The sequence below is a fragment of the Pagrus major genome, chromosome 8 (genome assembly GCF_040436345.1).
Source record: "Pagrus major chromosome 8, Pma_NU_1.0".
Taxonomy (NCBI): Eukaryota; Metazoa; Chordata; class Actinopteri; order Spariformes; family Sparidae; genus Pagrus; species Pagrus major.
In genome coordinates this window covers 3,082,174-3,094,650 of record NC_133222.1, presented here as the reverse complement: position 1 = coordinate 3,094,650, position 12,477 = coordinate 3,082,174, and the positions used below count along the sequence as shown (strand labels likewise).

Below are 12,477 nucleotides of genomic sequence, written 5' to 3'. Positions count from 1 at the left end.
GTGGATGCTGGCAGGTCACCCTGCCTGATGTCGGCATCACACCTCCTCTCCTTGACAGACTTCAGCTCATGTCAGTCGGCCAAAACAGAAAACTGCTGTCACACAGAGCCGCGTGAACCTGTGGAGAGGTCACATTCAGCGCCATGACGGAGAAACTACATTAGTGTGGACCTCCTTCCACCCTCTAGCATTTTCAAGCGGTATTATTGTTGGTGCTGCTTTAGCAAATTCGATGGTTTCTGTTGCTGATAGAACAGGGTTCATTTTTTAAGTCTATGATGGGGATGTGAAAGCAGAAATGGTGCCAGGCTGCCAACCTGGCTGGATCGTCAGCTCCATTTTCCCGGGAGATTTCATGCCCAGTGAAAGCACGGTGTCATTATTCTCCAGCCATTACATTGTGCAATCAACATTTACTTCATAATGACACAATGAAGCAAAAAAACAACTGTCTATTACCAGTTCAGTATAGTTTAACACAGTGAAAGCTTTTGAAATGTCTTTCAACGGCAGCAATAGCTGAAGGTGAACCACTGAAAGAAACTGAAAAAGTATTGCTGTGGCAGTTTAAGTGTCTCTTTTAGTGTAAATGTTTAAGTCAAAGTGCCGTAAATAGCTGATGATTCAAAATTAAGTTCAAGAGCTGAAATGTTAGCTCAAAGTTTAAGTGATAAATTGAACTAATACTTTCTGATAGCTGCTATTGTCGGTTCAGATGTCAATAACGTGTATAATTTTCAGGCAGACATTGTATTAGTTGAAGTGTAAACACTGAGCGCAGTTGGAATAAATATCACATGAACAGTGGAAATTGTGCGGGTGAGGAGAAGTTTGGTTTCTTTTTTGTTCAAGTTTGACGATGGGAACAATTCAACGAAAGATTTACTAAAAAAATAACAACGGCTGAGATAAAATGCTTGTTTCGTTTTAAGTAATCGACAATGTTGTTTTTGTATGTATAACTTCTGATGATTTAACGTTATTTATTTATACTTTTTGGCTATTTTTTAATTGTATTTGCTTATTTTCTCAAGCTGTATTTTATTTTCTGTTGCATTATTTTGCATTATTGTTTTAAAGTCTTAGTTTCACTCAGTTTCTCTTCTGTATAAAGCTGCAGTGACGCTCGGATTCACTACGCGCATGCGCGAAGCCTGTCAATTCGAAACCAAGCGAGGGAAAAACAAACCAAACTTCTGCAGCCGTAAGTTTTCTTCTCTTGCTTTTAATATCTAATGCTGAGTTTCTGTCCTTATGATCACTGCTGACGATATTTATTTTATCACCTGTACTTGAAACGTCGTGCATTAGTTTATAGAAGCTTGTTTAGTGACAGTTTGAGCCGCTCAAACCTCCGTCGTCTTTCAGGAAGAGATCCGTGGCGAGACTCGATCTGAAAATCCTCATGTTTGAGATTGGATTACTTATTGCCACGATCGTACACCACCTAGAGTACGATTAAAGACATTTTACAAATCTGTAAATTCCACTTTATTATTCGGCTTACACCCAATCCTCAGTGATGTTTTCCTTGCCCCCGAAATCATGCTTATTTCTACTGCTTGCCCTACAAGGGGAAAGTTTGGATATTATTTAAATAACGTGCGTCTACATGTATTGTTTGCTTGCCGAATTTACCAATAGGATCCTTTTATTCATATACACGTGTATGTTGTCTGTTATTTTCTGTGTATGGCTGCAAAAAATCGGTACAACCTTAAATCTGACGATTTTCTAACGGAGTTCACTTGACATTCGATAAAAGGACAGAATGGGACGTATCTCGCTCGCTATGCGCTCTTGCAGTTCTCTTTGTTGACTAGCTAGCTTACTACAACACTGTATAACATTAGTTTGAAGGGTATATAGTTTGTTATGAACGCTTCTGTAAGACGATTATGTTCGTGCTAAACAGGAGGCTAAGCTGCTCTCAGTGGTGGTGTTTGCTAAAGTTAGCTAGCAGGCTAACTAACCGTTAACTCCTGATACCTGAAGCACAGGTGTGAAACTGCAGAGGTCCGTTTGAGAAACAGTGTTTTTTACGACTATTGGTGCCTGCTGGGTTTTTTTTTAATGATGGCACACTTGTTTCAGTGGCTCAAGGCTTTTAAATGAATGCTTGTAAGTTGCCTGCTGCTGTTTGACTGGTAAACACCACTGCATTTTCTTTTTGTGACTTCAGATCTTCAGGTGTTATTGAAGTTTCTGTAGTTGACATTTGTTCTGGAGCAGTGGATCTGTGTTTGCAGTACTGTGGTGTTGGATCTGTCAGAGCGCTGTAACCTGTCCTGTCTGTTATTGGTTCCTACATCAAGTAGGAGTTAGTTTATTAACCTGACTCTTAGTCCCTTTGGCCGTTTGTGTCTATATGATTGATATATGAAAGTGAACAGTCAGTGAGCTTCGAGGTGCAGGAGTAGAAGGAGACATCTCTGTTAGATTTGGCCGTCTCAGCCCTAATGGGCCACATAAAAGCTGATTTTCCATCTATTTCTTCCACTCCTTTCGTCCAAATGGGATGTGATTGTGTTTGTAAACAGCTCTGCCTTTTAGTGCTGACGTTTTATTGAGGCGCTGCTTGGTTAATCAGATGAAGGGATGACAGTGTGGGGCCTAACAACTCGGAAAATGGATTTTGCTGTTTTACACCTTTCTTATTTTAGAGCACATGATCGAAAATTGCATCTCAATCTAATTTATTTTCTTAAGGGAGAGAGGCTGCGGGGTATTTAATAGAAGTGACGGCTAAACAACATGTCTTTCAGATGATTTCCTGTTGAGCTGTGGTTTGTTTACACAGGAGGTTGTATCTGTGTGTTAACACCTTGTTCATCTCATGTACGTGTTTTTGACTTGTTAATAGCTTTTACATTTCTTCTGAATTATCTGACTTGGCAAGCACTAATAGAAGTGCCTGAAAACAAGAAAAATCGATATTTTACTAGTTACGGTGTTAATACAACCGGCTTGATGACGTGGACACGAAAGATGTAAACATTTGTAAATCTACCATCCATCACATACGGCGTGGATTCAGCAGTACTAGCCATGGAGGATCTAAATAAAGACAATCACCTGTTGCATTATGGGAAATGTACTCCGGACTTATAGTCATCTCTGCCTCTGCTGCACAGTGCTAAAACAGAGAGCTACTATTACTATTTTTTGGTTGAGGCTGCAGACAGATTTTTACGAGGTCTGAAGAGCTTACTCATCCTGACTCCACCTGCCTGTGTGAGTTAAAAGGCCAGTGCTCCCTCCTGCTTTTGAAGCGGCGGCCGCTCGCTGTGGGATAGATCACACAATGCGTGACCCCGGTGACCCCCCGCTGGACAGCTGTATGAGTGTTTGAGGACATTAGACTTTCATCTGACTGTGGCATCCTGGTATTTCTCCTCCTTGCCTTGGTGGCTGCTGAGTTACAGTCACAAACTGCCACTTATTTCACTCTTTGCACCTGAAAACACGGTTGGTTGGAGTAAAAAAAGAGACTCCAGACTCTGACTGGTTTCCCGCTGAAGAGACTGAAAGAGCAGACTGAATCTGTCCAGCAGGTAGCTAGCTATGACTGCAGGCCAGTGGTTCTGTGTAAGTAATGTGTAATGATCCTAAAACAGAGACCAAATGCGTTTCGGTTCCAGTTCTGTCTTCTGTGTTGCCAACCGTGGCCCTAACACTAAGGTACATACTGAACCGAGAATTTTGTGTGCTGGTGCTGTACTGGTTGGTTAAACTTAGCTGTTAATCAATTTTAGATTGAAATAGCAATCTGAAAGTTCATCTTTAATATTGTGTAATGCTGCTTGCCGCTTTTTTTTCTTCTTCTTGGCAGATTAGACGCTGCAATGGCAACTGCTGCCATACTGTTCATTGATAATGTTCCTTTCCACAGTTGTATAATACGACACTGTGCTGATATTACACCGGTTTATTCATTTTAGTCCAGTTATTCAGTTTTACTCAGCTGCCTAACATATAAACTGTTTCTCCAGCTGTTTCAGGTCTTTGAACAGCCTCCTCCTTTGACTAATCGCTGGTCATAAAATGCATTTGGTCACTAAAATTACAGCTGTGTTATTACAGAAAGTACAGAAGAATGGTACCATTGGGCACCAGTATTGGTTCAAACGTGACTGGTACCCAATCCCAGTTTTCTGTAACTTCAGTACTTTGCAGAGTGCATCACATGTGAGTTCCTACATGTGGAAAAAACGCTATTCTAAGTCAGGTTTTCTTAAGCTTTCACAATTAAAGCCTCCCTGCAGCTCAAAGGACAACCGATCCTCCTCCTGGAATGCTTTTATTGTGAAGAATCTGCAGGAAGTGTCGAGAGTCCTTGACAGTAATGTAACTGATTGTAAACTGTAAGGTAGAAACAGATCTTTATTTGAAAACTGTCCTTAATTTGAGAGTTTACAGAATGAATTCAGGTGGAGAATTAATAATGATGCCGGTCAACATTGGCCCTCGATGTGTGTCAGCCTTTCTTTACCTTCTCACCATGATGGGCTGTCATTTTAATGCCACTAATCCCACAGCGATACTTTCTTGATATCTTACATTGCTGTTGGTTATTTATTTTTTGTTGCTGTTTTTCTTTTACAAAAACCTCCTGCAATTAATTAAGTTGTCATCCTCTCTGATCTTGTAATTACAGACCTGCTGATTCTGTCGTCTTATCTGACAGCTTTGGCCCCGAGTGCTTCTCAGTCAAAAATGAGATTTAATTTTAGTAGAACTAATTTTTCTGTGAGATGATAGCTCCAAAGGAGCTCATTAAAACCTTTAACCATCTCCATTAAACTGATAAAGCCTGTAACTCTGGGGCCTGCAGTCAGCAACTCTTCAGTGTTTCAATTTTGAGGAGCTCATCCAAATCTGCTTCCACAAGCACAGAAACTCACATCATCATAAAGGTCACAATCCTTTAACTGACTTTACTTTAACCTGAGGAGAAGTTTGTAAGAGTCAGCTTTTCAAAAAAAGAGAAGAAGCAGAGGAACTAGCATTCACAAAGCTGTTCTCTTTCCCCCGCTGTGTCCGAATTACCAATAACATGTTCATGTGGGGCTTTTCCATACACATGTGCTGCTTGACTTGGTTTGACTTGGCATGGCAGCCCAGTGTGGCAGGGATTTCACCGATTGAAGGTGTGTCTTTAAGTGACGACGCGCTTGTCTTGTGTAGTGGTGAACGAGCCGCTGTAAATACTTCTTCTACCTGCAGTAGTGTCGAAGAAAAGCCGCTAACAAAGCCCCGCTGATTCAGTGACAAACACCTTTTGTTTTCCTATAAATTCTTCACAATTAAAGTCCTCAGTTCTGTAGTTGATTAAAAGCTTTTATTATGAAGCAGCAAAATCAGGAAATGTTAACATGACATCTGGAAACAGCCAGAAGCGAACATGATGAAACAGAAAATACAGCAGATGCCTGAAAGCACGAACAGAGACACTGGAGAGAAACTAAACTCTTAACATCAGAGATTCAGTTAGAAGCTACAAAATTACAGAGAGCTGAACACACAATGACTTTTAAAAACATCTTTCTCTTTGGTTTCCTGCAAAAATTAAGGAGTTGAGTATCGCAACAGAAGCTTGTTTGAGGGAAAGACGGAGGTTGTCATGTGCTGGCTACGGTCACGAGACGACACCACAGCCCGCTTGGTGCCGGGTCCTGTGCACTTTGGTTTTTCTCCGGACACGTCCCATCCTGAGCGTGGCTCAGCCCAACCCGGTGCAGTAAAACTGGTATTGGAAATGCAAATTGGCGCGGCTTGGTTAGACTTGGCGTGGCCAAAAGTACCAGTGGAAAAGCCCCACATGTTAGCTCATCTTTTGAAGGCTTAAATTACGACTGCCCCTTTAATCATCAATAATCTGAATCAACTTTTGTTCGGTCGAATCACTACACTTTATCTAATGAATCCTGAAAGAGATGCTGGTACAACCTCCCATCCTCTACCACTGTGATTGACTCCTCAGCTGTTAATTCATCGATAATGATAATTAGCTGCAGCTCTAATCGTCGTGTTTCTGTGGCTGTATTAAACAGCTGCGTGTTGTCCTGTTTCTCCATGTACAGTGCTGTGATGTATTTATTATCCAGCCTGTGTCAGCTTCTTCTTATCCGCTGCACGAGGTGTAAGAAGGTTCATCTCTCGCCGCCCGGTGGGAGGATTCCTCTGAGTCCTGCTGCAGAGGAAACTCCTCCGGTCTGCATGGAAATAAGCCTTTTAGATGTGTGTTTCTGACCCGGGAGTGAGCAGATGAGACAGATGATTTGTGAGGATGCAAAGATAAAAGCGCCCTCCACTACACAGACAGTATCATTGTACCTCCTCCATGTCTTCTGAATTGCTGAATATGTTTTGCCTCTTCTGATGATTAATCAGATCAAACAACATGAACAGAAGAAATATTTAGTTTTACTCCAACACGGTCAGTCGCTCTAACATCTAACAACACAAAATAGACACTAAATGTTATCACCTTAAACATGTATATGGTTGGATATCAGTCAGATATTATTTAGCTCTGGACTGGTGTCCACCAACTCTTCAGGTCCTGGAGGTTGCACTTTCTTCACAAGCTAATCATGATTCAATCATTGATTCTTTTAGCAGTTCCCATTGCGAGTAGATGAGTTTGCCTTTCAAATTTTTTTTTCTGGTGTGTTATGTTCAACTTGCAATTGTGTTGGAAAACAGCCATTGAGGAAACAGCCGTAATCACTTTATACCTTTTTTTTCAGTCTCTCCTCCTCAAACTCTTGTCTTGGACAACGATGGAAAAAACCTGCAAAAAGGTGTGAAAATTATACAAAAACACGAAAATGAGTTTGTGTATGTAGGTTTATTTAACTCAGGTAATCAATTATATTCTAGATAAATATTAGACACATAATTTTTATGGAATAACGGAAGTTGCTTATCTTGCTTTCTTATCTCTGTTGAGAGTTGCACATGGGCAGTGCTGATCAGGCAGGTAGGGAAGCCACTCACAGCAGTTAATTTGTTTTATATCTTTTACTTCAGTCTCTCTTTCAAACTCAACACCGAGTGAACGTTCAAGATGTTTGAACAGAGACAGATTTAAAAGTACGAACAAACCAGCAGCCTGAACTTCAACACACGTCCAATCATCACGCCTGACAAGGGCCATAAAAATAACATGTTCACCAGGGTGTTGTGGTTTCATCACAGCCGACTGGAGCCGGAGGTGATGAACACCCGTGTTATGGCAGAGTCATTTGACCCGGGAGTAAATGCCGATTAAACACGTTGACATTGAAGACAAAAGCCAGATGTTAGTGTTTTTTTTTTTGTCCAGTTTGAAAGGGGGATAAAACAGCTGGCTGCTGCTGCTGTGAACACTGAGGCTGAACCAAACGGTACATGTGAAGTAAAACCAAAACTAGGAGCTGAAAGAGGGTAGAACGCTCCCTTAAGCTGAGGGACACTGCTGAGTGTGTCTGGGTTTGGTTTGAGTGATATTTTACTCATAATATATCGCCAGTCCCTCCATTGTTAATATAAAAATATAGGTTAGAGCAGGTTTGAACTGCAGTCTGTGATTCAGAGGTCCGGATGCAGGTTTCGGGTTTGTACTCGATGGTTGTGGAGTGTGAGGAGCTGCAGGGTGAAGCAGCAACTGAATGGCTTTTTAAAAAAATGCAACCTTTTACTTTTTTTTTTTCTTCTTCCCCGGGAGAAGTGTAATGCAGATGTGAGACAATTTAAACAGGATTGTCTGTGTCCAGGGTCCGTCTGTCTGTCTGTCGGTTTGGCCTTTTTCCCTGCTCTGGTCCACAGAGAGCCTGTGACTCAGGACTGAAGTGTGGTTTTAAATGGTTTTAATAAATGGGGTTCTTTGAGCACTGCAGAGCTGCTCTCCCTCGACACACTCCCTCCACTCTGCACTCGCAAGCTGCTCCTGACCTGATAAAAACCCCTGAAATCACCTGCTGAGCTGTGTGACTTTATTTTTTATTTATTCAATAGGTGAAACTGCCGGAGCGTGCGCCTGCGGCAGCTGGAGGTTTTATGTTGTAGAAAATGAACCTTTCGGGTTTCAGCCAGACCGGAGCTGTGTGTGTGTGTGTGTGTGTGTCGGTGTTCACCTCTGTCCATAATTAATGAGTGTACTTATGGAAATTGGAGATTGTAAAATGGCAATTAAATGTGTGAGTTAAGAGTTTGGTTTGTCTCTCTGTGGATGTGAGAGTCATGTTCTGTGCTGTTGTGCTGTTTGTGTTTACCTGTACATTAACTTTGGTTGCTCTCTGAACGTGTCGACCGATGACACATATCTGATTAACACGTTAAACAAACATAAATGCTGAACTTTCATCACGTTCTCCACTCTCCTCTTAACATTTAACTGGTGCTCTTTAAATGACATCACCTTGTTGTGCCCTCTTCTCCTGCAGTGTTTTTTTTAATGACTTGATAGTCATCTATGTGCCCTTCTCCTAATATTTGCAGTTGTGGATAGAAACACATTCATTCTCTGCTGATTTTATAGAAGTTCAGTTAAAATTTGTGCTTCATTTTGACGGAAACACCACACACGATGCAAAGAGAACTCAAGGGATTGGGACCAAACAGCTGTGTAGCCTTAAGAAAACCACTTATCAGTGAGGCTGATGGGAAAATAAAGGCTTCAGTTTGTTAGGGAGCATAAAGATTGGACTCTGGAGCGATGGAAGAAGGTCCTGTGGTCTGATGAGTCCAGATTTACCCTGTTGCAGAGTGATGGATGCGTCAGGGTAAGAAGAGAGGACGAACATCTGAACTGTTGTTAATTTTCTGTCAATCATTTAATCGACTAATATTTTTAGCTGTATTCAACAGTATTTTTTAAAATATAATTGATGAATGATTGAACTTTTCAGCCATCAGAAGATGTGACTTTGTTTTACTGACTTGGGAGGGCCACTAGTCTTGCTCAGTGGCACCTCAGCAGGTCACTCTGCCTTTAGAAGGAGCCAGGTCAGTAATAACTCAGACTGTGTGACCATTGAGTGTCCTCCCACCCTTCCAATCATGTCTGGTTTGAGCCCTTAGTGCTGCACCGAGTCCGTGTTTCATCTGTGAGGTGCTGTTTGGAGATCCATCCTCCGTCCCTCTCAGCCTCTCTGTTCCTCATGAACGATGTAGTTGGTACGAACTTGAGTTACCCTCTGAGTTAATGAGTGTCCCGGAGCAGCTGGGCGGTGGGTTTTGGTGCCGCTCTGAGGAGAAGGAAGGCCGCCTGCTTGGGGATGGCCCGGCCGTCATATTGCAGGGATCAGCTGCCGTCCCACCGCGGGGATCATCCGACTGCTTACAGCCAACTGGTGTTCCCTGATATGTTGCTGCTCTGTGGGTGGGACTCTGATTCACAGCTCTGTCTGTACCATTTATTTACTTGAAACTGACAAACAGACAATTTACAGGAGGACACAGGTCAGGTCACTGTGTACAGAGAAGGTCCAGCAGGTCCAGGCGTCAGGATTTTATCATACAGGTGGGTTTTTGTCAGGATGGTGTTACTGTGGAAAAGTCACAAATAAATGTGTTCCTCAGATTGTTCAGCCCGACGGGCAGTTTTTCTCCTGACATTTTGTTTTGTGTGATTTAAAGCATTTCTGTATTAACGTGACTTTGCTTCATGTTGCGTCACGGTTAATGTGTTTCTGAATTTCTCCGGGTTTTACCTCTTTTTATTTGAAATAGTTTGAAGCTCTCATCTTTGCTTTCATTTTGATTATCAAAGAACAAAGACTTCGCTCAGACACTTGATGTCAGCTTTAGGTTACCATCACGTTTCCTGTCTGCACTACACACATTTTTACACTTTTTACACCGTTTCAATGTGCGACAACGACACCAGAATGACTGATTTTGGTGTTTTGAAGCTTTTCAAAGCCTCAGTGTCAGGTGCAGCTCCAGCGTCCTGGCTAATGAACCTGCAGGTGTAGGTGAGGTATGTGATGTTTTGGGGGCAAACAGACTGACGGAGTGACTTGTCGCAGCTGTAGGTCAGATGTGGTACATTCGCACAGAGCTGCTCTGAACTGATGAATGAATCACTCGTCGTGCTCTAATTCAGGCCTGCGTCTCCTCCCCTCTGGTCTAAATCAGAGAGGTTTGTTTGATTTTATTTTTTCCTGCCTTGGTTTTCTGCCTGACTGAGCAGTTGACTGTACGGCCGAGTGAACAGCTCGTTTGCCTCGCAGGCTGTTCCCGCTCTGCCGTCCTCGGTCGTCGAGGTACCACCGAGGGACTCGCCAGTCAAATCTGCCGGAAATCAAACTAACAAGCTCTGACAGGAAGCAACGTGCTACCTGCTGGGAACACGGCCAACACTTTCCTGGGTTTCTCTCTGAAACGCCTCACAGACTTTAACCCTCCTGCCGCGCTGTCGACATGGATCTGGTGTTTCCTGTCAGAGGTTTTATCCTGGTAATGAGTCGTCCGTGGTGGAGGACAGTCGGACTGGACTTCAAACCAAAGACCTTCAAACCACAGATCACAGGCCGGATCAGTGTCTGTCAGCAGCTGTCCGTCCTGTCTCTTTAGATAGACGACAGATTAAAGCCTGCAGCTGCTGATGCTCTGCCCAACCAGACAAACGTTAACTGAACATTTTCAGCTGTTTCAAACATCATTAATGACACAATCAGTTCTGTTGAACCACAGACTGAACTCTAACCCACAGTGTTGTCACCCAGTTCGTTGGGTCAGAAATGAATCATAATTTTTGATCCATGTCCTTCAGGTCACCTGGACGTCATGCCTGTCCATGTGCTGTCTGAGGGGGCGGGGCCAGGCGCCAACGTACCAGCACACCTGACCAGGATTCCCATCTCGCTCATCAGCACCAGCGCCGACTGCTCCAAGAAAACATTCAAGGTTTGTTTGCAGCAGGCGGAGAGGATTTCATTCTTATACAATGACAGGAGTAATAAAACTGTTTGTACACCTTAAACACTGTTACATCAGACGTGACCGCCGACTCTGATCGAACCTTTTAGCCTCAAACTGTAGAAGGAACACGGTGTTCTGTCGCTTACAGATATTACCAAGGGCAGACCATTATTCTCTCACAGAGATGTTAGAGAAGCTTATTCACACTTTTAATAAAAGTGGAAAGAAAAAGAAAAGAGCTCTCTTTTACAGTCCCTGCACTGAATAATAGCTAGTTTTCAGCTGAATTGTAAGATTCATGTCTATGAATTTCTTCACTAATTTGCTGCTGCTCACAATACCAGCAACTAAGACCAAGACCTGCAGTGAAGCTTCTATCTGCAGTCCTCAACCCAGTGATGGTTTAATTACTGTGTACATTTGCTCATCTAAGGCATTGAATTATACTGTGTTAGTGTCATTAAACATATACATACTCTTTCTCAAGTTTGGGGTTTTGGATTAAGAGCAGCAAGAGAGTTTATTCAGGAAAAAAACACCAACAAATAAATCAATATTTAAATAATTAAGAAATAAACTACAAAATAATTCTAGTAATTTGTAATTTATTTAATTGCTGCCTTTCACATGCTCCACATCTTTCTGCAGTGTTCAAGAATTTCCTGTATTTTCCTGGAAAAAAGAGGGAAAATACATTGATATCAGTGTTTCTGTCACCTGCCACCATCTGTTCACATCCACCTTGTTTCTTTTCTTCTTTTGCACGACGTTATTTTCTTGTTCTTGATTAGTAGTCTGCAGGAATATATTTACCGTATGAGAACCGAAGGATCAGAATAATCCACCTTCTGTCTCTCAGCTCATTTCCCCGCGGCGCTCATCAACTCTGCTCAGTTTTCTGATGTGGCTTTGATCAGTTGACAGGCCCCTGAAACTCTGCAGAGCTTCAGTCAGAGCTAAATGCTCTTCAGCTTGTCTCTTGAGTTTATTGTGCTTGAGCGTTTGCATGTTTTATGTTGTTTTCCAGGGGAAAGTGGTTCGTAAAGGTCGGCTGGTGTCGTTAGCAGATGACAACTTCATCCTGAAGACTGTCATCCAAGGTACCTCTCAACATGTGTTAGTCTCTGTGTGTGTATCAGCTGTTTGTTTGTTTCAGCTGCCTGCTGGGTTTCTTTGTGCTATCAATTAGTTTTCAAAGCATTTTAGTACGGATGTAACAGTGAGTTCAGTCCTGTGGTGCTTTAAAGGAAACTGCTACAAGGAAGCCGTTCAGCTCCCTGTCAGTCAAAAAATAATCTCTTTGCGTACTTCGCTTTTGCTTTAAACAGTGTGTTTAATTAGAAGAGGAAAAACCTCAATTTATAGTGTTAGATTAATCTTTTTTATACAAGATTAGACTTAGATTAATGGGAGTTGTTGTGATCGTTATCGCACACTATCTGGTACTCATTACAGATAGTTAATGAACAATTTGGCTTTCCACTTTAGTCATTTTTGTGACGCACTGAATAAAGGAACCTTGACTCAACATAAAAAATTGAGGCATAACATAATTTGCTCATCTGA

The 12,477-nt window shown here is 42.1% G+C and overlaps 1 protein-coding gene across 2 annotated transcripts in view; it reads left to right on the top strand.

The window, feature by feature from the left end:
* The first annotated feature begins 1,152 nt into the window (after nt 1–1,152).
* pot1 (protection of telomeres 1 homolog) overlaps nt 1,153–12,477 on the top strand; it is a 52,187-nt gene continuing 40,862 nt past the window's right edge. The window contains exons 1-3 of one of the 2 annotated variants that reach the window (XM_073472132.1): nt 1,153–1,204; nt 10,763–10,896; nt 11,939–12,011. In XM_073472132.1, coding sequence (XP_073328233.1) covers nt 10,777–10,896; nt 11,939–12,011 — 193 coding nt within the window. In that variant the 5' untranslated portion in view covers nt 1,153–1,204; nt 10,763–10,776. Of the gene's footprint in view, nt 1,205–6,769; nt 6,807–10,762; nt 10,897–11,938; nt 12,012–12,477 lie in introns of those variants that run through there. The other variant, XM_073472133.1, reaches the window with a different exon arrangement.